Here is a 26178-nt window from a genome sequence, read left to right on the forward strand (position 1 = left end):
ACGTTTCATCTCCCAGCAGCACTACCTGTTAGAAGGGAGGTTTTGAGGCAATCCCTGTTGCAGCGCTCTTTGATTGTTATATCCTCACAACAGGGATCCTCTCTTCCCATATGACAAGTATTGTTACTATTACAGTGCTCGCTGCAGACTACGCTAATAACAGCCACAGCAGCAGTGCAGGGCCGTGGGCTCTCTCAGGTGCAGCGTGCTCTATAAATCCCAGATGTTATTTATTAATGACATTACTAATTACTGCAAAGCGGGACGCTTGCTGCGTGCAGCAGGCACAATCTCCCGTAGGCCCTCGCCTCATAAATGAGACTAACCTCAGACCCTGGGGCACGGCAGCCTCACAGCACCCCCTGATGCGCCACGTGTCCTCATGCCCTCGCTGACTCCAGCCTTCTGCAGCCACCAAGGTTAACACTTGTAACGAAGCTGCAGGCGTGACAATCTAGCGAGATGGATCCGCGTCTCAGGCTTCCGCTGAGAGGCCTGCTGCATCGGGAGGGTGTGCAATTTCACATTAGGCATGGGCATCTGTGTGTGCCTGGCACATCCCTGAGGCAGGCAGGGCCTGGCTCTGACAGCAGGGGGCTGGGAGAGACAGCTCAGGAGTCTCCCTATGCTCCCATCCCCATCAGGGTGATCTATTCCTGGTGGTTTGCAAGAACATACCCCAGGACGTGGTGGGTTCTCCGTCACTTGGGGCCTTCGTCACTGGTTGTCTTCCTAAATGATCTGCATAGCTCACCCAGGAGCAATGGGTGGCAAGGATCAGGTGCAACAGAGCCGGTCTCCGGCAACCTAACGAGCACAGTTGGCCTGCAGCAGGCTGCCCGACCGGCTCCAACGCCGGACTGGTGGATCAAGTCAGCAGACTGGCTCTCAAGCCCAGCCGCAGTTCAGCAGCTGCTCGTAGAATTTGCCCATGGCTGTGATAATTCCTGCTTGTTCCCCGGCTTTCTCCTGCCTTGCCCAGCTCTGACCTTTGGCTCCCATTCCTGACTTAGGCTCTGACCCTTAGCGCTGGCCTCTGACCCTGGGCTCCAATTCCTGGCTACCGACTCTTGCTCCAACTACTAGGCCTGACTCCTGCCCCAACCACGAGGCACAACCGCCCACGTCCCAGTCTCTGACAATGGGCCGGAGGCAGAGAGGATTGGATGCCTGCACTATGCAGGAGGTCAGAGATCACAATGGTCTCTTCTGGCCCTAAAATCTACAACTCCAGGGATGGGCCTGGACCAACCCTACCAGATTGAAACACCCCCTGTGACTGGCCATCGGGACTGGAGCGCTGCAGCGTGGGTCCAAGCACATTACCCTGCCTTAAAACAATACCAGCTCCTCCTTTCACCACTCAGGAGGGAGAGGCCCTGCCATCTCCCCTGGACGTTGGCCTCACTAGGCAAGGCTGGGGCAGTGCTGTGGGCTGTCTTTTGCTAGCTTTGCCGCTCATAAGGAGACATCCCTGGAGGACTCTGCTCTCGGAGAGCAGGGGAAGCTATTGCAAACACTTACCTCTGACCGTCATCCTCTGAAGGCTCCTGTAATTGCTGCCTGCTCAGCCACCCATCTGGCCTGCCAGAACTGGGAGTGTTTTATTAGCAGAGTTTATCTTACTTAGGTTTGTGTGAATTTGTTCAGGGAAGGAGGTGCTACCTGTGGGCACTGGGGTCTGCTCTAGCTCATCCGGCAGCACTGGAATGAACTGGCTAGTGTGTGTATTTAGGTGTAACTACTGCCATCTCCCCCACTCTACTTGGTGAGATCAGAACTGCTTGCTCTGTGCCATAGGCCCTGTATTGATAACTGCAAATGGAGATTCTCTTTTAGCTCAAGTGGTAGCAGGAGCTGTGCTCTTGGAGGGCCTGAGTTCTCTCCCTGTAGCTGTCGTGACGTTCCAAGCAACACAGTGATGCCTGTGAAATTCCTCGGTGGTTACGGATGCGTCACGAGAATAATACCATTGCTATCTAGGGGCCTTTCATCAGAGGATCTCCAAGTGCTATAGCAGCACTAATTAACTCTTACAGCCCACTCAAGCTGTGAGGCTGGTAAGCATTACCATCCCCATATTTCACATGGGAAAACCGAGGCACAGAGGCATTGAGTTGCCCAAGCAAGTCAGTACCTGAACTGAGAACAGAGCCAGGAGTCCTAACTCTCACTCCCTCATTTTAGCAATAAGACCTGTCTCCCTATCATAAGCACATGGGCAGCGCTTAGCAAGAGGGACCCCATCTCTGCTTTGCAGCCTCTCTGGAATCCTAAGTGGGAGTCTGGCTGAGTCCTGGCAAAGTGCTTGTTTCTCCATCGCCTTCGGATCAGCTGCTCTCTGTTAACAAGCAACCAGAGGCTGATTCTGCCTCTCTGCAGCACTGTCCCCCTTCAGTGCAGTTCAGAAGGTCACAGCAGCCCAGCGTAGCCCCCTCTGCCAGCCCGTCTGCCGTTAGAGCACTGGGTGGCAGCCATCTTGGTTGTGACCTCTAGAGCTGAAAGCATCAGCTCCGAGGTTGAGCTAAAGGATCATGTCTCATAGCAGCCAGCTATAACAGCCTCACCTCCTCACTGGATCAGATACAGAGTGTGGGCAGAGAACACACACTGGCCAGTGGATATGTTAGTTCATGGCTCCGCCACTCCTTCCTATGGAAAGGGACAAGGACCCCCAGCGTGGCTATCTGCCCTGGGACACCATTTCAGATTTTTTTTGAGGGGGCGTGGGATTTTAGCCATGATTCCAAAGGCTATTTAGGCACCTGAAAACTCTAGGTGTTTTTTTTTTCCAGATAATAACTTAGAAATTAGCTGACAAGAACACTGTATCTAATTCCTATATAAAGAAATAAAAAATATATACAAACACCAATTAATGCCATATTTTAAATTTACATTAAATTTAGAACAATCCAGAGATAACACAGCAAGATATTCCCAATCCGAAACCTTGAGGTATCATAAGAACATACTGGTCTGACCAACGGTCCATCTAGCCTAGTATCCTGTCTTCCCACAGTGGCCAATGCCAGGTGCTTCAGAGGGAATGAAAAGAACAGGCAATCATCGAGTGATCCATCCCGTCATCCACTCCCAGCTTCTGGCAAACAGAGGTGAGAGACACCCAGAGCATGGGGTTACATCCCTGCCCATCCTGGCTAATAGGCATTGATGGGGCTATCCTCCAGGAACTTATCTAGTTGTTTTTTGAACGGTTATAGTTTTGGCCTTCACAACATCCCCTGGCAATGAGTTCCACAGGTTGAGTATGCGCTGTATGAATACATACTTTTGTTTGTTTTAAACCTGCTGCTTATTAATTTAGTTGGCTGACCCGATTCTTCTGTTATATGAAGGAGTAAATCACATTTCCTTATTCACTTTCTCCACACCAGTAAAGATTTTATAGCCCTCTATCATATCCCCACCCTTAATCATCGCTTTTCCAAGCTGTCCCAGGCTTTTTAATCTCTCCTCATACAGAAGCTGTTCCATACCCCTAATCATTTTTGTTGCCCTTTTCTGTATCTTTTCCAGTTTAAATATATCTTTTTTGAGTTGGGGCAACCAGATCTGCACACAGTATTCAAGATGTGGGAGTACCATGGATTTATATAGAGGCATTCTGATATTTTCTGTCTTGTTAACTATCACTTTCCTAATAGTTCCCAGCATTCTGTTCACTTTTTTGACTGCCGCTGCACATTGAGCGGATGTTTCCAGAGCACTATCCACAATGACTCCAAGATCTCTTTCTTGAGTGAGAACAGCTAATTTAGACCCCATTGTTTTGTATGTATAGTTGAGATTATGTTTTCCAATGTGCATTACTTTGCATTTACTTTCCTATATCAGTTTCAGAGACTTAATACAAGAACTAATAACTTTAACCATTGAGTAAAATTCATGCAGAATATTTACTCAAGATCATTGTCCTTACAACATCGCACCAATCACCCTCAAACACCCACATACTTCTTTATTTTCATTTATATTACCGTCTGGAAAATTATAAGCAAGCAAATATATGCACTCTTAATTTGTATATCTCATTCCTCATTAAAAAGTTATGACGTCTAAAGTAGTTGAGTTTCCCCATAAACATTCCTCTAAAACATGGAATAACTAACAAATTAGAGAAGAAATTCATTTTGGCACTAATTTAAAAAAAAAGGAAAGATTAAAAGCTTTTAAAGTAATAATTGGAAAGAAAATATTACAAAAGATTGGCCAACATGGGTTTCCTATCAGCTCTAAGACACCTGAAGGTGTATTTCCAGTAGATAAAAATATTATCACCTTTTTCCAATGGCAATGTGTTTTCTTTTCCTATGAAGTTACTCAGTATTTAGAAATAAAGTCTGAAACATTGTAATCTATTTATCTGATATTTCTCCAACACAAATGAAAACACACTTCAGTTCAAGGTACCAAAGGTGCAAAGATTCAAAACATAAAACCGAATTTAAAAATTGAACTTGCGTTTACAAACGACTGATCTAAAAGCCTGTTTTAGCCTCTGGAAACTGTTCCGTTCAATAATGTATTATAGAAATCCTGAGTACGTATCTACAGCGACCCAACTGGATGATTCTCAACCGTGCCTTAATAAAAACATAGTATGACACTATACATCTTAAATGTTATGAAGAAAATGTGCTCTCTAAACAATGTCACTTCAAGGGCATACTCATGTATCAAGGAAGTTAGTAAAGAGACCTGTTCCAAGGCTGTAACAACCTGGCAGCATTACGAGCTCTCCATGAATTGTTAAAAAAAAAAAGTCCCGCGGGTCCATAGACTAATTCAAGAAAGAAAACGTTTGATTGTCGGATTGAGTCGCAGAACTATGTACAATAACTTCCTCTGATTTCCACCAGGAGCAACTGAAACGTCTAAGGGCAGCACTGGCTGTTACACTGAAAATAAAATTGCTCAGCTTTGTGGGGGAGACTCATCAGGTCTCCTCTCCGCCAAGGCTAGCCAGACACTGCTCTCTCCTGGCTCTCATCCTATCAGCTCGGTGACAAGGAGCTATTTACCCACATGAAGTGCTGTGAGTGCCCCTCTGGTCCCAGGGCTGCTAGCGCTGCTGCTGGCTGCGGGGGCTGGCAGGGGGGTCAGCTCTCCTGCTCCCGGGCACGGAGCAGCCGACACAGCCAGGGAAACATTTCCCGGAGCTGGGGAGAGGTGGGAGGTGCTGGTCCAGCTCCTCGGGGACAGCCCTGTGCCAACAGCAGCTTCTCAGACCACAACTCAGGGCTTCAGGTTCCCCCTGGGAAGAGCATGGACTGTTTACACTTTGCTGTGGTGCAAACCTGGGGGGGCAGGTTCCCCCACTAAATGGCACCCCTGCTTTGCCCCCTCTCAAAGCAGGGTAGGTCTGCTCTGCTCCTGGCTGCTGGCTCATGAGTTTGCTGTTTCCAGATGAACCCTTCCATTACTCCAAGCTCCCTCCCTCAAATGCACCCAAGAAGTCTCATTATCTCCAGACGAAAGGCTGTCGAAAGCCCTGTAAGGGGAGGACATGGTCCTGTGGCTCACTGGCTCATTTCAGCCTGAGCCGGCCTGGGCAAACCAGTTCATTAATGCTTCATGGGCCACAAACCCAAAATCCCAACCACTGGAGCTAGCAAGCCAGCCTGGCTCGGCCCAGCCAGCATCCCACGGACCCCGGCTTGGTGGGGAACATGCCCTGACTCTTTCAGGTCAAGCAGCGGCAGGACGTCTCCCTCGGTTCTCTCCATCACCCGGCCGAGAGGAATTGCTGGTGTTTCTGTGGGGAAGGCAGGTCAGCACACAGAAAAGACTTGCCTTCCACTCGGAGAGCACTGCGGTGGGCAGGCAGCACTGAACTGCCGCTTGGCGCGACGAAAAGGAAAGAGATGAGCAGGAAATGGACTCAGGTGCTGTATTTACAGCCAGGAGGGGTACAGAGGAAAGCAATCAGACCTGTCTGTTTGTGCTATCCCATAATATGAAGCCACTTGATGGAATTAGTCGCCGGTCCAGTTTAGAACTAACGAAAGGCCTTCACTGCTGCTAAGATCAGAGTCAACTAAAGCGGCTGGTTTGAACAGATAGGGCCTCGCAAATTTCATAGACAATATATCAGTGTTTGTGGTTATGTGCTAAGATAGGGGAAAGGTGATCTCATGCTTCAGGGCACCAGTTGATTGCTCCAGGGGTCAGGAAGGAAACCCCCCCCACACACCATGCTGTACTGCACAATAGGCTAGGTGCATTATGGGAGGTTTTCATTTTCTTTGGAAGGCATGATGGATCAATGGGAAATCCTAGAGTCAGAAAAATCAATGCATTTTTCCTGTTCTTAAGAAGGGTTTTGGTAGCCGGGTGGGAGACAAAACAGCCCTAGCCTAGCCCTGTGCAGTCCCAATGGAGTGGAAGCCAATAGGGCTGATGGGCTGAAAACAGAGCGTTTGGCCAAGATCTTGATTGATTTTTCCTGTATCTCTGGTTCTTAAATGTTAACACTTGCTGTGTTCGATCTGGGAGGTGTCTGCCTGAGGATTTCCAGCCGCCGCTTGCAAGCGCAACACACACTACGCTGTGAAAGTCAGAGGGGGACGGGAATGCTAGCGGTCCTAGGATCTGGTTTGACCACACCTAGACCTGCTCAGGGATAGATGAGAGGCACCGTATAGACTCGATTCACTCGTGTCCGAGTTCTGCTCAGTACAGAGGTGGTGGCACCTGCAGTTACCACCGATGACTAGGGTGATGGCTGTTGAGTGTTTACTGGTACGAGGAGGGGCCAGTTACAGCCCCTTGATTCTGCACCAGGCCAGCGTGAGTTAGAGCAGCCTAAGTGCTGCTCCAACTTATGCTAGTGAAGAATCAGCATAGCAGAACTTCCCCATACCCCTGTGCACCTCTCCCCGGCTATTCCTCCTGTGTCATGGCTGGCGAGGGACGACTGGTGCAGAAGCTGCCTTGCCCAGGTTTACATCAGCAGGGCATTCCCCTCCATGTGGGGAAATCTCCACTGCTCGCATCCAGCTTGTGCCCTGCTCAGGGTCACAATGGGGCCTCACTGATGGCCATATTAGGGTCAGGAAGGAATTTTCCCCTGGGTCAGATGAGAAGAGACTCTGGGGGGTTTTCACCTTCCTCTGCAGCATGGGGCACGAGTCACTCATTGGTTTGAACTAGTGTAAATGGTGAATTCTCTGTAACTTGGGAGTCTTCAGTAACTCTGCCAGAGGCTGGGCTCTGTTACAGGAGTGGGTGGGTGACGTTCTGTGGCCTGTGATGTGCAGGAGGTGAGACTAAGTGATCGTGATGGACCCTTCTGGCCTTAAAGTCTCTGAGTCTATCTGGTGCGCTGCCAGTGGGTAACCAAAGCTATTCAATGAGAGCGACCCCTTCTGTCAGCCCCCTGAGGTCCCTGGACTTGTTCTGGTGTTACACCAGGCTGTGCCAGGCCAGGCAGCCCCAGCAGTTCCACGCCCCAAGAGGAGCTCTCCCCAGATCAAACACAGACCTGGATGATTGCATCACTGGGGATTTTCAGGTCTGTCATTTCGGGGGCCCTGCTCCATTAACCCACAGGCAGGGCATGCAGGATAGGGGTATGTCCACACTGGGGGCTGGGTGTGGAGGGTAATTCCCAGCGTGAGGAGATGAACCGGCGCTGGCTCCCATCGAGATAGAGGGCTAAAAACAGGGCGCAGCATGAGCAGCAGGAGGGGCAGCTGCCCCACGTGCGTGTACAGCCAGGGCACCCTCAGGGCAGAGAGCTCAGCAGTGCTAGTGCTGGGGTGGGGGCACCTGTGGAGGAGACCTGGCTGAGCTGTTTTACCAGCATGACATCCAGCCCTGCCCTGAGGGGGGAGCTCCATCAGTGCCCCAATTTGCACCAGTCCAGTGTACCCGGCTTTCAAACTGCACCAGTGCAGACTGTGGCTTATGGTGCTTTTGCCTTTTTGCCCTAGCAGCCCAGGGTTCCAGTCCAGTGTGTACAAAGCCTAAGGAATAAATCAAGGCTCCCTTTGCTAGCTCTCGGGCATGGATCTGCTTGCTTGTGGGGAAATAAAACTACACCTCTACCCCGATATAACGCTGTCCTCGGGAGCCAAAAAATCTTACTGCGGTATAGGTGAAACCGCGTTATATTGAACTTGCTTTGATCCGCCGGAGTGCGCAGCCCTCCCCCCCCCCCCATAGTACTACTTTACCGCATTATAGCTGAATTTGTGTTATATCGGGTCGCGTTATATCGGGGTAGAAGTGTATTTTGATAACTCCAACTTCAAAAACTACCCAGAGCGAAAGGCCCGAAGTTGGATTTAGAGATTTTCTTCTGAGCTCATCCCCAGAGCTCTTCACATTGGGAATAAACTCAGCAAAGCATCTACAGGCCACTTTGGAGTTGGATGCAATAATCAATCTTCATTTTGCACAGGAATGTAATGTTGGGTCCCTCCTGGGTTCCGATGATGATTTAATAAGCTATAATTTAATTAAAATGCTATCCACTCGGAACGAATATGAAAGGAGATTAACAGGCACAAAAATTAATGTAACATTTAAAATTCATCTTCCCCCCTCGGGGGGGTTTCTAATGCTTTAATAAATAGATCAAAAGTTTATAATCTAGCCACAGCCACCTTAGAGATTGTGTCTGCGTTTCCACAGCTAATAAAAGCTTACACGGCACGTAATGTCGCACTTCCTATTTCACAAGCCAGGGGAGTAGATGTGGGTGGAAGTGACCTCCCTAGGTAACTCATTCCAGTGCTTCACTACCCTCCTAGTCAAATCATTTTTCCTAATATCCAACCTAGACCTCCCGCACTGCAACTTGAGACCATTGCTCCTTGTTCTGTCATCTGCCACCACTGAGAACAGCCGAGCTCCATCCTCTTTGGAACCCCCTTTAAGGTAGTTGAAGGCTGCTATCAAATCCCCCCTCATTCTTCTCTTCTGCAGACTAAATAATCCCAGTTCCCTCAGCCTCTCCTCATAAGTCATGTGCTCTAGCCCTCTTATCATTTTTATTGCCCTCCGCTGGACTCTCTCCAATGTATCCACATCCTTTCTGTAGTGGGGGCCCCAAAACTGGACGTAATACTCCAGATGTGGCCTCCCCAGTGCCAAATAGAGGGGAATAATCACTTTCCTTGATCTGCTGACAATGCTCCTACTAATGCAGCCCAATATGCCATTAGCCTTCTTGGGAACAAGGGCACACAGCTGACTCATATCCAGCTTCTCATCCATTGTAATCCCCAGGTCCTTTTCTGCCATTTGTAAGCACTGAATTTCAGGTTAAACCCCCTGTCATTCTCAGAGCAAAACTCAGCCAGAATTGCCTGGTGTCATCTGATTTCACACTGGGGCTGCAAAGATTGCCCCTCTCTACACGATAAATTCAGGCACCAGGCGATTTCCCCCTGGTTTCAGCTCCCACTGCATCTTACCGTGTGGAGCTGCAAAGGGGCTTTGGCTGTTAACTCCTTGCTCCTTCAGCTTGTAAATTCCTTGAATCAATGAACACGTACTTAGCTGGCTGCACACACAGGTGCACTGAACCTGTTCTCCGCTGGCTGCACATAGAGGTGCATTGGACCTGCTCTCCCTCCATCGTGCCATGCTCATTTGCTGGCCTTTTCCACTCCCTTTGCACCGCCAGAAATGACATCATCAGGCGGCAGCAAATCAGGCCCCCTGAAATTTTCTATTGCACATGCTCAGTGTGCAATTTTCAACCGAGCCCCATCTTTGTTAAATCGAGCCTGACTGTTGTGATTTCCAACCATGCAAGGGCCCTGGTGCTCAGGACAGCCGCGTGTGCTGGGTTTCACGCAGCAAACCTCAGCAGCCGGAAGTGTGCTTGCAATTCTTTTTTCTAAATGAGAAAATGACATCTCCCATTCCCAGCCCCCACTCGCCCAGAATGTAGACACGGCCAAGGGACTTTGCCCAAATGATGAAAATTTCAGCCCCCACAGAAAGCTCTTGGGCTGTGAAAACAGGTTTAGAAACTGGTGTGAAGGTTGGGGGAGAAAGGGCTAATGGCACCTGCTCTTCTGTTGTTTTATCTATTGCATGCATGCACGATGGCAGAGTACGCGCTGAGAGCCACACGGCCACATTTGTAATGGTGAGAGCAATTACCCATTGGAACAATTTACCAAGGGTCAGGGTGGAGTCTCCATCCCTGACCATTTTTCACTCAAGAGCGGATGTTTTTAAGATCTGCTCTGGGAATTATTTGGGGCAGTCCCATGGCCCTTGTGACACAGGGGGTTAGACTAGATGGATCACGATGGTCCCTTCTGGCCTTGGAATCCATGAATCTCCACCTGTGTAAGTCTAGAGAAACTCTCCTGCTACCAATGGGTTCCTCCGGATTTACACCAACATAAGAGCAGAATCTGGCCTGGTGAGTCAAATTCCTCCCTAGTGACGCGTTGGAGAGGAGAGTTGGGATCGCAATGCAGGAGATTCGTTAGAAGGGGGTTGGGAACGCTTCTCCCCAGGCAGGTTTCCTTTCCCTTCAGCATGCTGGGAGCTGCTCCTGAGCCGCTAACCCAGGCAGTGCCCTGATGTGAGCAGGTCCCACCCTCTCCCCATCCCGTCTGGCACCAACACACCCAAAGCAGGGGAATGGACTGACCTGTACCTGAGCCTCGTTCCTCATCAGGTAGCGCATCTTGCTGAGGATACACTGCTGGAGCTGCTCCCATGAGATGGCTCTGTCTTCTCTCGTCAGCAGTGGGGGGCCAAACCTGGAAAGCCACAGACAGTGGGTTGGAGACAGTGCTAGAAAAGGAATCACTGGCCAATCCGGGCAGGAGCCATCTCCTTAATGGGCACCCACCCCTCGCTGAGCCTCTCAGACGTCTCTGGCCATCCCCTCTCCTGTTCAGGGGTGAAAGCCCACGGTGTGCTAGGATACATCCCAGGGGCTCTAGCTGGTATGGGAGAAGGGAGCCCCAAAGCACACAGCCATGCAGAGAGGAAGCACTGCCTAGCAGTCAGAGCACAGCACTGGGTATCCTGAATTACTGCCTCCATTTGTCAGAGGGATAAACGCAGACGGAGCGAGAGCAGGCACACAAGGAGTCAATGGAAGATCCCGGAATGGAACCCAGGAGTCCGGGCACCCGTTATTTCACTCCAACCATTAGACTCCACTACCTTCTGAAAACCACCTGTTACTTAGCGATCGCTGCAAGATTGAAGACAAGGTGGCAGAAATAGGGTATTTCTAGGGTTCCCACAGCCATCCACTGGGGAGTTTCTTGCATTTCTTTTTAAGCGTTCGGCACCATTCAGGCTCTGAGGGAGGTTCCCCGGCTACATGGGACCGCTGCTCTGCCCCAGGCTAGCTGAGGACTTCAGCGAGCGCCGAGCGATGCAGCGCAGGATGCATGAGCGCAGCGCAGCAGCCGAGAGGAGGCAAGCCCTATGATGAGGCTGGAGTGGGTAGGAAGTGGATCACCTGGCCACGGCTGCTGGGACAGCAGGGCTCACACCCACGCTGGGCCCGTCTGGGTGAAGTCCAAGTGCTTCCCACTCAATTGCGCTCCATAAAGCGTGGCGCATGACAAGCCATTTCCCAGCCGATAATGTTTTACTAGCAGCTTCGAGCACACAGAGAATGGTATTTAATGGGATTTGTGATGTGAAATGCGAATTCATTACCAGCCAATGGCGGCCCGCCAGCCAGCAGTCTGTGTCAGAGCTCCTAGCGGGGCACGCTGAGCCGCTCCCCCCCTCGGCCCGAGAACCAGCTTGAAAGGAAAAGAAATATGGGCTGGGCTTAGCGTCGCTGGGGGCCGAATGGCCCAGCCCGGCCAGAAGACCCAGCACAGGGATTGCGGGAGCAGCACCACCTTCTGTTCCCCTCCCTGGAGCCCTGCCCCATCCAGAGGAGGCAATTAGCGTGCCAGAATGCCTGCTTTCTCCAGGCTTAATGATAGCCCAACTGCTGGGCCAAGCAACAGAAAGAAAATCACTTCCAACAAGCCCCAGCTTCTGCTTCATTGCCCACTTGTTCCGGCGCCTGCCTTTCCGGAGATGCCGAGCAGGCTGGGCCGGGGCGCAGGAAGGGGGAGGCAGAGGCATGTTCCAAACTGGGCCATAGCGTTCTCCATCGAGCGGGAAACCAACCGATGGATCCAAACCCCTGCACTCAGCCCGGCCCCAGACCGAACGCCGTGTTCGCAGACCGTACCCAGCCTGGGGTGGGTGCAACGACACGATGTGAATCAAGGGAGGAGTCTGTGCGTGCTGGAGAGACCTCTGAAAGTCAGGGGTATTGCTAACGTGTCTGGAGGGCCAGCAGCCCCTAACAGAAGGGTGCCAGGGTAGGATCCCGGCAGCTGGAGATGGGAAGGGCCAGGAGACCATTCTCTGCTAGGTCATGGTTTTGTTGCTGGGCCATTTTTAGTGCTAAGAAATCTTTCCTGGTGACATTCACAGCCAGCACAGGAGGGGAGGCATCGATGGGGCAGGCGCTATGGCCCCTGTCCCCACTGCATCACTGACTGACCCGCTGAATAGCTGAGCTCCCAGCTTGGACTTTGGACAATGTTGCTTCTCACCTGCCTGCCAGACTCAGGATGAGCAAAGAGGGGTGGGTCAGACAAGAGCTGAGGAGAACCTGGCCCAGGGCTCAAACCCAACCTTGCCTGAGGCCCCATTGATCAGTTCAGCTCTCGCTTATGCCCACACTCCTCGAGGTTTCCCATTTCCAGGTGCAACCTGGAGCAGAAGCACTGAGACTGTTCTTGTGGGAGCTGCTGGCGCTGGCAATCCAGCGAGCCCCTTTGCAAGGATCCTGCCTGAGCAACGAGCAAATAGCTGCCTGTTGCTAGAATGACTCTGAGTTTCCATTAAGGGGAAAGCAAATCAAGAGAGGACAGAGCCCATCAGAGAGCATGGTGTGTGTGTATCTCCTCTGGCATGTTCTGCACCCAGCTGAACACAAAATGGCTGCCTATCTCAGCAGTGTCCTTGGGGAATAATTCAAGGTATAGTCCACAGTAGTCACAACAGTTACAGAGCTCTGCTTCCTGCGCTGTTCCCAGGGAACTCCCAGATCAGATGAGCAGGCATGCTTTGGGGACTTCTCCAAACCTCGGTGCTTCACTCAGTATTACGGGAAGAGGTGTGTGGGGGTCTGATATTGCCAGAGCTACACAAAACCCATGCTTCTGTTTGTGTCTCTGGACAGACATACCCCAGGAGCTGTATATACCATACCTGCCTCTGTCTCTCTATCACTCCTCTGCACATGCCTGGCCCTGCATGTCAACCATCTCCCGGAACAGCCAGGGACACGCACCGAAAACCCTCGTTCTAACTGACAAGACTCACTATTGTCTCTTTATTGACACTCACACTATGTATCTAACACACAAGAAAGGGCCCAGAATAGATCCAAACAACACAGATACGGTGTTGAGATGTAGACTTCGGATCCAGGGTTTTGGTTCAACCCCTTCTAAGGGCTGGGGTCAGTCACAAATTGTGGACTGACCCCTGAACTTTCCTAAAACATGGGTGATTGTGAGTCAGGCTAAGTTCTCTGAGAAAGCAGCACAGCCACGTGGGTAGGATGCAAGACTCTTGGGTCCCATTCCCAGCAATGACTTATTGCATGATCATGTGCAAATCACGCCCTAGTCTGTGCCTCAGTTTCCCCATCCACAAAATGGGCGTAGCAATACTTACTCTCCTGTGTACGGCACTTACAGATGTAGAGGGCTAAACAAGAGCTAGGTGTGGTTATTAAAATAACACTCATCCAGCCCAGACACATCCCAATTCTGGAGCATTCTTCAATCGTTTACCCAGACACCACCATTTCAGCCGTCAGAATAAACAAATAAATAACTATAGGTTGTCAGCAAATCCAGGCGCAGCAAGGAAAAACCAGTCGTGTGTCTCCAATTCCCTCTGCCCTTTATCCTGACACATGGGCCGAGGGAGTGCCTCACAACAGCCACAGCGCACGAGAGGATAAAGTCCCAGCCGGGTGCAGAGTCAGCGAAAAGGACAGAGCAAAACCAGAGTCTCAGAAAGTTCAGAGCAAGAGCGAGAGAAGGAATAACTCAGCTGGGGAGAAACAAATTCCTGGACCCCCGTGGATTCATACACCCCCTGGCTTCTGTTCAGCCCTGCCAGGAGCTGGCTCCTGCCCAAGAAAGCCAGCTGGGGGCACCATGCTTATGCCCAGGTTGAATTGGGCCCAGCAGGTGCATGAAACAGAGAAGAGATCCAAGGAAGGACAACCCAGCCCTCCCCCCGACACGCACACACGCAGCGCCCCCATCAGCTCCTCCAGCGGGTGATGTGTGACAGGACAGCACAATAGCACACGGCCAGGGCTGTACCCGCCGTCGTTCACCGCACACGCCTGCCATAGCTGCTGGGAAGGCCACGGCTCGGGGCGGGCGTGGTCAGTGTGTCACGTCTGTGAACCCAGCCGGCATGTGCAGAGCAGCATGTGACTCCCAGCTTCGCAAGGGCTGTGTAGGGGGTGCCAGAGACAGAGGCACGGGACCTATTACACTCAACCTCCTCGGCTGTATGGCTCCAGCTGCTGCAATGCTCACCGGCCCCCGGGGCATCCGACGAGCAGCTTGCTGCTGGCACATCCTCGGCTAGCCAGGGGCCAGGCTGACCTACCATACAGCCCTCTGGGACACAGGGCCCCTGTGGAGGCCAGGCGAAGCAACACTGAAATGCAGGCTGTGAAAAGCGCTGGGGATGCACCGGGCTCACCCCGTCCCTGCCAGCGGGAAGGTTAATGCTCAGAACTGGGCAGGCGAGGCCCGGGCTGCAGCCCAGCTCTGCCACAGGCCGCTCGTGGGACCTTGTGCACATGGCCCCAGCCCTCCCTGACTCGGTTTCCTTCTCTACGCGGCGAGCTGGCCGAGCTCCCACCGGTGCGAGGCTCGGGGCCCGTGGGGATGCTCCGCTGAAGGGGCTGGCCGAGTGCTGCCGATGGCATTAACACCCCCGACCCACAGCCGCCGGCAACGGGGGGAAAGATCCCCAGTGAGATGTGGGCTGCTGCATTCTTGTGCCCTCTGCCCCACCCTGGTTCTGGGCTGTTCCAGGGAGCGATGCCCCATGCAACAGACAACGTGGCATCATCTCAGAGATGTGGAGGCAGGGGGCGCCTGTGACTTTTCCTCCAGCCCTCCCCACCCTCGGCCCAGGCAGGGAGAGCGTGAGACGCCCTGTGACTGGCACGGCCCTCCGAGAGCTAAGACGGGTGCTCAGTGACAGCTCTGTCCCCAGGAGAGTGGGAGGGAGCCATGGCTCCCCTCCTCCGAGCTGGCTTTGGACGGAGGATTGAGAGACCAGGCAGGGTCCTGAACCGGCAGCATCTGTGAGCATCCGGGCCCCTGCGCATGGAGAGAGAACAGAGCCTCGGCACGGCTGGACCCAGGTGAACAGGGAGCAGAGGGATTGGACAAGGTACTTGGTAAATGGCTTCGTGTTGTTGGGAGAGGAGAGGCTGGGACGGAGTCCTGGTCCCAGAGTGGGGAGGTGGGGGGGGGGGCACAGAGCTCCCTCATGGCCAGATAGAGTATTGCAGCAGCTCTGCCTCAGTTCTCCCACTCTCTTCTTTGGCAACCAGAGTGACCTGGCCCTCCACTCCCCTCCCGGGCCTGAATCCTTCACTCAAAGTCCAACAGAAAATAGCAAAAAAGTCTTCAGCCCGGCTGGGAGCCCCCTTCCTTGCAGATGAGTCCCAGCTGCTATGACTGGCAATGCTGACCCGCATTCCCAGTCTGCAGTCCCACCACCCAGGGCCTGGCACACTGTCCCCCTGCCCAGGCACTGAGGCACAGAGTGGTGAAGTGACTTACCCAAGGCCACCCAGCAGGCCAGTGGCAGAGCCAGGAACAGCCCCCAGGTCTCCTGAGCCCTGGGACAGTGCTCTAACCACTAGACAAGAAATTCAGAGACTTGGCCATGGCTTGCCTGCTCCGTCCCAAGTAGGCAGGCGCCATGAGGCAGCCAGTGTGGTAACACAATGGATCCTGGAGAAGCCGGCAGGAGCTTCTCCGTGTGGATTTGGACACATTGAAACATAATGAATTTGCAATTGCACCCTCCGGTTTGCACTCCCGGCTGCACAATGCGTGCACCAAACTGCATGAGATGCACATTCCCTGGCATATAATGGAGGCAAAGCGACATACCTGGCAGCCTGCTGCCCCGTCCCTGCTGTGTTACAGAGGAGAAGCAGCACTCTCCCGCCTCCGCCATGGTGCAAGAACTCCGAGGACATGGCCCCGGCATGGGGCAGTCGCTGGCCTTCAGGATCAGAGGAGTTGGGGGAAGATGGAAGGCTGAGGGGGCAGCCTGAAGAGGAGAAACACAAGAGCAAGAGGGCAGAGAATGAATCCCCGAGTCAGGGCTCCGGCATCGCACGCTGCAGGGGGCATGTATGGAAGCACCGATCAGGGGACAGTTACCGACTTGTTACCCCAAAGAGAGTGGGGCAGTGAACTCCTGGCAGGCCGGTGACCATGGAAGGCCAATGACATGGTGTCTCAGGCAAGCCTCCGGTGGCTCCTCCTCCCCCTGCCAAGTCTGCAAGCTCGGGAGATCCGGTCCCCCGGCCTGGCTGAGCGCTGGGCTCCCCTTCTCCTCACCAGTCTGTGAGGCATGGGCACCCCCAGGGGCATTGGTGATCAGCTTAGGGCCTGTACATCTCCTCCTGCCCTGACGGGTAAATCCCACTGAATAAGACTGCGTTCCTGCACTACCACGGGCAGGAGGAATCAGAAAGAGTCCCGGGCTGAGCACTGATCCATTTGCAGGGTGTACGGCTGGTGAGGAGAAGGGCATGGCCCTGCCCACGGAGCACCTGCCATCTCCCGACCTTCTTACAATTAGGGCTGGGCAATTAACCAGAGTCCCTCAGTCTCTGTACGGTTGGGAGACAGCAGGAGGTGCTCCATGCAGCTTGGCTGCCATGTGCCCCAGCTCCCAGCGCTGTACGCTCCATCTCCTCTGACGCTTTCCAGTGTTGGGACTCTCGGTTAGCTTGGAGAGGTAATTAATCACTGCCAGGATGTTGGGACTCTCGGTTAGCTTGGAGAGGTAATTAATCACTGGCCGCACACCGCATCACCCAGAATTACACTGCCGGAGGCTGCGGAACCAGATTTCCCGCCGGCCTGTGGTTTCAAACCCCCCATCTACACACACACACACACACACACACACACACACACACACACCCCCCAGCCTGGCACCTGAAGCACGAGGCTAGCTCTGGTTCTGATGTCTGATCAGTGCAGGTGGAGTTTTAACCACGCAGAATTTGTCTCCTTCCCAGGCTCTTTGCTGTTCTTTCCCCCTTCTCCCTGCAGAGCCACTAGACTGCCCCTCCCCACAAACTAGAAACCATGGTGGGGGCTGACCGTGGCAGGGGTAGGGGTGGTCAGTGATTTAGCCGCGTGGTTCGCCCACCACCCCTTTTGCACTTGTCATGCAGCAGGCAATCAGCTCTCCTCTGGTGGTCACAGAGCACAAGCACTTTGGGGGCTGGCGGGGTGGGGGAGAGCAGGGACTGGCACAAGAACCCAGCTGGCCCATCCTGGGTGTCACCCGAATGCCAACCCCCCTGAACCACACGCCACAGGGCGACACTTAGCCGAGCGATGCCAGGCAGAATGAAGATGAGCTCTGGGCACACACACACAACGCTGGCAGAGAACAGGAGACTGGATGCCACCTGCTCCCCCACCCCACACACTCTGATACCGTCACGCCCCTGGCGCCTCCCCCAAAGGCCGGATGCGCTGGTGCAAACCTTTCTGGGCTGCTGCTTTCTCCAGGCTCCACCTTTTATCCCCTCCCTGCTCCATTCTGCCCTTGAGTGCCAGCTCCCCTGCCAATCCCACCGACAGGTCCCTGCCCTGCTGCTGCCCCCGCCAGCCCAGCCGAGCGATTCCTCCTGCACCTGCTCAGGAGAATCCAGCCCTCGAGGGAAATTAATCCAGTCGCTTCAGCCAGGTCCTTTGTGCAGCTCTGTCCCCGTCCCTGACGCGCCACAGAGCACAGCAGACCGAAGCAGAGCCAGGCCTGGGTTGAGGGGTACTGGCAAAGTGAGAGGGGCCAGGCGTGCTCCACTCCCTCACCAGGGTCCTGGCAGCCCCGCACTGGGGAAGGCCCCTGGTGGCACGGGCTCATTTCTGAAGGGACGATGACACGACACGTTCTGGGCTGTCAGAAATCTCTGCAATGTGGAGCGGTATTGGCTGGGCAGGAGGGGAGCCCAGGACTGAAGGCAGGAGGTGGGGCAGTGGGTGCAGGCAGCGCTGGGTGTTAGGGAGCCCAGAGCTGGAATAGCAGGAGGGCTGCGGGTCAGGAGTGAGGGGCATCAGCAGAGCTGTCAGGTAAATAGTCCAGCATGTGCGTCGCACTCTCAGGTTTCTCTAGCCACCACCAACCAACTCATCCATCCCAATCACCCTGCCAATCACAAACCTCGCAGTGCTCGCCCTGCCCTCCCCCCCCAGCCCCCAAACATCACTCAGGACAATGTGCCTCTGCACCACAGTGCAAAACAAACTCATCGGGGAGACGCTCCGACATGTTTAACACCCGGCGCAACGTTTCCATTTCCACAGAGCTGGACGGTCTATCTGGTGCCCTTCCGGTCCCAGTACTCGGGGATTTGCAGAGGCCGAGGCAGCCCCGTTTGCTCCCCGTTTGCTGATGCTGGGGAATGCCAGGATTGCACAGCGGCCAGAGCCCAGCTCTCAGCATCACGGCTTGACGCATAACTTCTGAACATTAAATATTTATGGATATCAATCGAGAGCCAGGAGAAGCTGCTGCCTTGGGGAAATCCATGCCAAGCCTGGTTCTTTGAAATGCCATCCACTGACCCCTGCTCCGGCACTGTCGGACCCTTGGAATCGCGCAGAGCACTGGGCCGTTGCACCAAAGCTCAGTTAATTCAGCGAGGCCCCTGGGGGGGTGGGAGTGTGGGGCACGGCAGAGCTGTGTGAGGGGAGCCCAGGGCTGGGATAGCCATGGGGCCTGCAGGGCGGGAGTGTGGGGCACGGCAGAGCTGTGTGAGGGGAGCCCAGGGCTGGAATAGCCATGGGGCCTGTGGGGCAGTAGTGCGGGGCACGGCAGAGCTGTGTGAAGGGAGCCCAGGGCTGGGATAGCCACGGGGCCTGCAGGACGGGAGTGCGGGGCACAGCAGAGCTGTGTGAGGGGAGCCCAGTACTGGGATAGCCACAGGACCTGCTGGGGCTCTCTTCCCTGCCCACAATAGTTGGAGATCACTCATGGGAGCAGAATAAAGTCAAAAGAGCTTAAAAACAAGAACTGGGACTTGGATTCCACTTTTGAAGAGCCCAGCCTGGCATGCTGCCCCTGTCAGCTGCTTGGGGCTGTTCTCTGTTTGTACACTGCCTGGCGCCAGGGGGGGCTGGCCTGTGACTGGGGCTGCCAGGAACAACCACAGCAAATAATCTTCCTCCTGCTACCTCCAGCTTTGCAATGTCCGTCCCGCCCCCTCGCTTGCAGCTCGGCACAGACGGATGCCAGAGGCACACTGCAGTGGATATCGGTCCTCCAAGGGGAGGCAGGCCTGGGGGAGGGGGAGGAAGGTCAGAGGTGCCTGCAGGCCCACTAGAGGGCATTGTGCCAGTGGGTACATTGGCAGGAAATGGGCCTGGTACAGCTCATGGGCCTGGTACAGCAGGGGGCAGCAGGAGGAAAGAGAGGAGCTGGGGGTAGGGGATCTGCTATGGGGAGCTCACCCGCTGCTGCAGGTTGGCTAAGGGGGAGGCCTGGTCCTATCCAAAACATCTCCCGTCACTAGCTGCTCCATGCACTTGCCCCACAGGTGCCAGGGGATGGACCCCACGGCTGGAAGGGGATGTGCCCCATGGCTGCCTTCCCCTAGCCGGGTGCCTCACTGCCAGGAGCTTGGTGCCCGGGATGAGGAACGCAGCTGGCCAGGAAGGGAAGACTGGGCTGCGGGAGAGAAGTCTATTTCTCAGCAGCCTCATGCTGCGATGGCCAGGTTATAGATCTTAATAACAGGCCAGAACAGTGATGGAGCCTCACTGCCCCTACCGCCACTCGTCCTGCAGCTATTTTCGGTGGCGGGCTCGGCCACACGCCACCTGGGAGGGATGTGATGGATGGCCACAGCCTTCAATTGAGTCGCAAGCCTAGGTAAGAGCCCGTCAAAGGAACAGATGGTCTCAGCTCCCACCTCCCAGCACCAGCCATGGCCATTCCTCCTCGCAGTGGCCTGGCCCACCTGAGGGCTATTTCTGACCAGCACTGCCCTGGGATGAATGGGAGGGGAAAACAGGCACCAATCCCTGGACCGTGTCTGGCTGCAGCGAGTGCTGGGAGGACTCAGACCCCCGGAGGCCCGGCTGCTGAGGGAGCTGCCTGACTGGGCCAAACTGCAAAGGGAAGTGGGCAAACAGGTGTGACTGGGAAGTGCCCCCAGCCGCTGGCAGAGCAAAGAACCCACCCACAGCTCCCGCCTGCCACCAACTGCCAGGGGCACCGAGTCCCTCTCTAGCGTGCCGGGGATGTCACAGCCAGCTGGCAGGTTCAGCATGTCCGAAACCTGCGCAGGAGAAGAGCAGACCCTCAGTGAGAGGGGCCGTAGCAGGGCCGGGTGCTGCTGATGCCTGCCCACTTACTGCCCCACCCCCAGGTCAATGGGGGGCAGGCCATGGCCATGGCTCCGCTCTCTGGTCCAGGGGAGACCCTGTGTCATTCTGCACTGGGACAGGAGGGAGAGTAAGTGGGGGAACGTCCCGGCCTGGGGAGGGGCCATATCAGAACTGCTCCCGAGCCTTTAGCACCAGGTGGCGTCTCCCCACCACAGACAAGTAGCACTGCCAGGGGGACGTGTCCTGCTCTCACACTGCGGGGCGCAGACCGGACTCCACGCTGCCTCGTGCTGCCTGAGAGCCGGGGGAGAGGAACAGGCCGCCTTCCCCACAGCCTTGGCTTGGGCAGAGCCCAGCTTCTCCTGCCTCCCCACACTATTCGCCTGTTATCACTCCTCGGACAGGCCCAGTAAGCCTGCCAGAGAGGGACCTCAGGAGATCTGTGTTCTAATTCCTGACTCTGCCTCGGGCTACCTTGGGCATGTCCCCGGGGCCTCAGTTCCCTGTCTGTGAAATGGGGCTCTGGTTCTCCCGCTCCTGCCTCACGGGGGAGGGCGGGGGCATCTATAAATGCACACAAGGTGCCCAGATACCACAGTGAGGGGCCTCTGGAAAAGGCTATCAGCAAAGATGAAGCCCTGGAGCTGTCCTGGAACCGTGGCCTAGTGCCTTCTGCTGCACAGGGCTGAGCTCCCTAGCAAGGGAAGGGCACGATTGCTCATCATGTCTTGGATCTCGCCGGTGCGCCGCTCGAAGAGAATCGGCTCAGCGGTTTATGCTGCCTGGCATGAAAGGCTGCAAAGCCATGTCCCCCCGGCCGCCTTGTTCACCGGCCCCGGAGTGTGTCATCCTTGGCCAGAGAAGGAGCTCTGGTATTTTTACACTCCTCGGCGTTAGCTCCAGGAGGGCGCTGTCCCTTCTCAGCCCAGGCCTGGTGCCAGAGACGCCACGCCCTGCTGCAGCTGCACATGTGCTGCATACGGTTCTGAAACACACCTGGCACTTTCCTGGAGAACCTGAAAACACTGCTCCCCAGGGGGCTGCCGGGGAAGGAAGAATTAGACCAACAAGCTCCATTAGGCTAGATCTATTATTGATGGGGCTGCTGCAGGAATTGCTTTGTTCATGCCTTTGCTTGAGGCAAGTATTCAGGGAACATTCCCTAGGACGGCAACTTCCACGTGTGTTAGGAGCCTTCTGCTTGGACTCAGGCACAGCCCAGGCTCGAGGTGGGGACCTCAAAGCACCCAGTCTGCGGTGCAGGAACCTCCCATGCCTGGGGCTGGAGCCTGGAGTAGCAATCAGGAGTCTGGCTGCTGCCGGTCCATCAGGAATCTGGAAAACTGAACACGTTCCCTGCAGAGATTTCACAAGCATCCTGCTTCTGGGCAGCACCACGAGCTGCTCCTTTCTTGCCGAGTTTTGGATCATGTGTTTTCAGGCACACGCAGGACATGCAGAGGGGCAGTGAAAGTGAAAAAGAATTGGGAGGGGGGCGGTGTTTCTTGAACTTCAAATGATCAAATTTCATTTGGTGCCACGGTTGGGTCGCTTCTTATTTCATCGGCCCCAGTACGCCCATGGCCCACTCCAAGCGGCAGCACGGCTAATTCCGGCACCAAGCAGCCGCATTAGCCCAGGTGGCAGCTGCCCAGGTGGCGGCTAATCAGAACGCGGGTGGCGTCCGCACGAGGAGACGTTCCACACGCCCTGCCCAGATGCCATGTGTACTTAGGTAAACATTTACTGAACACCAGCTGGCGTCTAATTAAGTCACCGTTAACGGGAGTCCCGGGGTCCGATTACCAGCACAAGCCTTGCCAATGAGCGTGACATTAGGATGCTGTATGTGACGCTTTCCTTTGAAGCTCCCCTTATTGTTAGCTGGAGGGGTGAAACTGGGTCAGGAACAGTGTAATGGGCAGCGGCTTCCGCCCTCAGGATTCCCCTGAAGCTGGCGCTGTGCTGGAGGGATACTGCTTTAACTCTGGGCATCATGAAGTTAGCGCTGTGGCAGGTGGCCGCAGGATTTCTCTGCAGCTCTCAGGGGAATGGCTGTAATACAGGGACTCTGTGCTAAGCCACACAGCTCTGCATCCCAAACCTTCCTCCAGACAGCAAGCAAGGAGCCCTCTGCCTGAAGACATGAGCCAGGTCTCAGCATCGTCTCTCCCTGCCTTCCAAGAGCTGTCTCCATGCATCCCATAGACAGAGGTTCCCCTGGAGTCTGCCACACTGCAGGTTGCACCCCTGGCCCTGTGGCCCGTCCTAACCAAGGAAGGGCAAATCCCGCAAGGGCCGAACTGACCGCCCACCCACAACTTGAGACGAACCTTTCTCTGGGTTTGAAAACATTCGCTTCACTTTCGACTCTGTCTCGCTTTCACGGCTCCCTCTGCACTTCCCGGAGCCGAGGGGCCTAAGCACCAGCTGAGCCGGACGCCACCTGGAAATCCCACGAGGAAGGCAACTGCAGAGCAATGAGGGCTTGATACTTCCCAGAAGGTCAGAGAAGTCTCCAAAGCCCAGAACTCCCTGAGATTCCCGCGGGAACCATCACCAAGACTTGTCAGTGTGGCCTTCTGAAGAGCTGCTGTTAGGGAACGTTAGGGGCCCAGTTCTCTCCTCAGTCCCCAAGCAGAGTGACGTGGCGCAGACGCGGCTCTGAGCAAACGGGTGGGTCCAGTTGCATTGACACCCAGGGGTGCGGCACCTCTCTTAGAGCAGCATTAAGCAGGCTGCTGCCTCTACAGCTCCGTAGGCAATCTGGGCATGCCGCTCGGTCGCTCCAGTTCTTCTCCCCGTTAATAACAGGGTTATTAGAGGAAGCGCTGGAGGACTCGGATGAAGGGAGGGTGGGTGCATGGCTCACACTGGGTCCTAGAACACTCATCTGCAGACCTGGGGGATGGGCAGGCCTGCATACCTGCAGCTGGTGCTGAGCGCGGTCTGGTCTCCAGCCCTGCAAGAGGAATGCAGCCCACCTGTGTCCTGATGGCTGCACTAGGGGCTGTGCATCAGGCTGCCCCGGGGACGATTCACTGGCACAGCCTCCTCTTTCTGAATGAGCTCAATGCCTGTGAAAGGGGCCAGACACAGAATCCTGCCGGGCCCCCGGGACCCAATGACCCGAGAGGTCTTCTACATCTCGGACGTCTGTGGGGCTGATGTCCTCTGGCTGCGCCTGCAGCAGGCACACAGCTCAGGTGGTGACAGAGCCTGTTCCCCCACCCCCATGGCTCCTTAGCCCTGCCCTCTGGTGAGGGAGATGGTCCCTAAGCCCCTGGCCCATTCAGCTGGCATCTCTGCAGTGCCCAGGGGGGAGGTGGCGGCATTAGGAGGTGGGTATTCATCCACGAAGACAAGAAGCTGTGAACAGCCACGGCATTGCATCGCATAGGCTCAGCCGGTTGTGGCCCCGGCACAGAGTGCGCCCTAAATCAAAGCACGGAGAGTGGGCAGCGCAGTGCTTTAAAGATCAGGGCGAAATCATTGTGGCAGGTCAGGGCCCCTTTGCACTGGGTGCTGCACACGCAGGACGAGGAGCCCTGTCCCTCTCCCCCCCGAATTAAGCATTGTTATCCCCAGAATTAAGCATCGTTATCCCCAGAAAATGGAGTGACTCCTCCAAGGAGCCTGTGACTGGGCTAGAACTGACCCCAGATCTCCTGCGTCCCAGCCCAGAGCTGTAGCCGCACCTTCCTCCCTGTGTCTAACACATTGTGAGACAGCCTCATGGGCAGCTGGTCTGGCTGTATCAGGAGAGATTCTGTTTCATGCATGTTCAGTCTAAAAAGCCCTGTGCCTTTAAACAGAGGCCATCTTTTGCTAATTGGCCATCAGACGAGGTACCTGCCATTCCCTCAGCTCAGTGGTTTGGGCTTACCCTGCGTAATTGTTTCCTGGGTATGCCCAGAAGTCAGAAGCTGGGACAGTTGCATATGGGGCAGGGGGAGCTGTCTCCGGGGACTCAGTCCCAGGGAGAGTGGAGTAAATCCCAAGTCAATTTCTGCTCATTAAAGCTGCAGGGCGATAGCTGTTCCAAGCGCGCGGGGAGCTGATGGAAAACGCCTGCTGTCAAGCATCCTCCCGCCAACGCTCAGAAGAGACAGCTGGGGAAGGAAACATGATCAGCTTTTACCATGTGCACGTTCCCACCTGCCTGCAAGGAACAAACCCGAACGCAGTCTGGTACCTGAGAGCCGGGATGAGCTGCCTCTGCTGAAGGGCAGCGGGGCCTGGAAGGCGTAGACGCTGTCGCCCTCCGCGATGGCGTTCAGATCCTCCTCATCGTGGAAGGAGCGCTGGAACCCGCTGGGGGACAGCTCCACCAGGATCACCTGCAGCACAGGGGAACAGTCAGAGACCCCAGCTCTCTCCCATAAGGGTGTTGAGGAGAAAACCGCCCTATGGCCACGGTCTCTCCTGCATCTGGAGAGCCTCGAGCTTGCAGAACAACTAAAAGGTCCCGGGGTTGCCAGGGGCCTCCACGCAGCAGCTCAATGCAGCGAACGTGGACATGTCCACGGGGGGACTCTGGAGCTAAGACATGAGCTGCAGCAGCTGGGAGCCAGGCTGACAGGGCTGGAGCACGCCCGTACCACCTGTAAGACACACTCACCAGGGGGTTCCATTCACGCCCCACCGCCTGGTGCTGCGATGCCATCTGGCATTTGTGGCACGACACAGTGTGTCCCGGCACCAGAGCAGCTGAGACAAAGCGGGGGGCCCCTTCCTTGCCATGTGAGCCCTACCTGGCCGGAACAGGCATCCCCAGTGCCGCCTGGAGTGTGTTCGGCAGGGCGGGTAGCTGGCCACATGGCTGCTCCAGGCTTGAGACAGTGGGAGGGAGGGTCTGGTCCCAACTCACCTGATCGGGGGTGATTTTGCCTTCTTCTGCCACCATTGCCCTGAGGGTCGCCACGGTGCTGAAGAGGGGCACCGCTAAACCTATCCGCAGGAACCGCTGGCTCTTGGACTGGAAGACTAAGGTGACATTCAAGGGCCTGAAAAACAGAGGAGCAGATGGGCTCCAGAAAGCCACTAAGCAGCTAATGGGGGGCCTCCCCTTGGACTGTCTGTGCCCCAGGGCACCCGAGCTCTTGTTCCGGCTGGGAATTAGGATACGCCGTGTGTTCCCAAGCCCGTGCAGGCAGTGATAAGCGCAGACAGCTGAGCGCTGACCCAGGAACATACCTCAGCACTGAGTCTCACCGTAAGGGCCACAAACATGCGGAGCTCAGTTCTGCCCTCCGCTGAGCACCTGCCCCTGCTGCTGGAGCATGCAGCCGGGGAAGAATTACCCCATAACATTTAACACCATGGTCTGGTGGTCCGGCCCCTTTAAAGAGCAGTGGGGCTCGGGGCCAGCCACGCCTAGTCCATGACATGGCCCCTTTCAGGAAACAGGAGTTCAAGGGTGCAGCAGACACGCTGGGGACGGGATACACCCCACTTTGGAGAAGGGAAGAGGTGCTGCAAAGCAGGGCCGGAACCCAGTGTTGGTGGACTGGCA

General features: G+C 55.1%; 1 protein-coding gene across 2 annotated transcripts in view; it reads right to left on the bottom strand.

Moving 5' to 3' along the window:
- USP43 (ubiquitin specific peptidase 43) overlaps window positions 1-26178 on the bottom strand; it is a 183937-nt gene that overhangs the window by 34760 nt on the left and 122999 nt on the right. The window contains exons 5-8 of one of the 2 annotated variants that reach the window (XM_054047868.1): window positions 25534-25669; window positions 24859-25003; window positions 16197-16359; window positions 10652-10757 (exon numbers count right to left, since the gene is read on the bottom strand). In XM_054047868.1, coding sequence (XP_053903843.1) covers window positions 10652-10757; window positions 16197-16359; window positions 24859-25003; window positions 25534-25669 — 550 coding nt within the window. Of the gene's footprint in view, window positions 1-10645; window positions 10758-16196; window positions 16360-24858; window positions 25004-25533; window positions 25670-26178 lie in introns of both variants that reach the window. The other variant, XM_054047867.1, reaches the window with a different exon arrangement.

This window comes from Malaclemys terrapin, chromosome 13, assembly GCF_027887155.1.
Source record: "Malaclemys terrapin pileata isolate rMalTer1 chromosome 13, rMalTer1.hap1, whole genome shotgun sequence".
NCBI lineage: Eukaryota > Metazoa > Chordata > Testudines > Emydidae > Malaclemys > Malaclemys terrapin.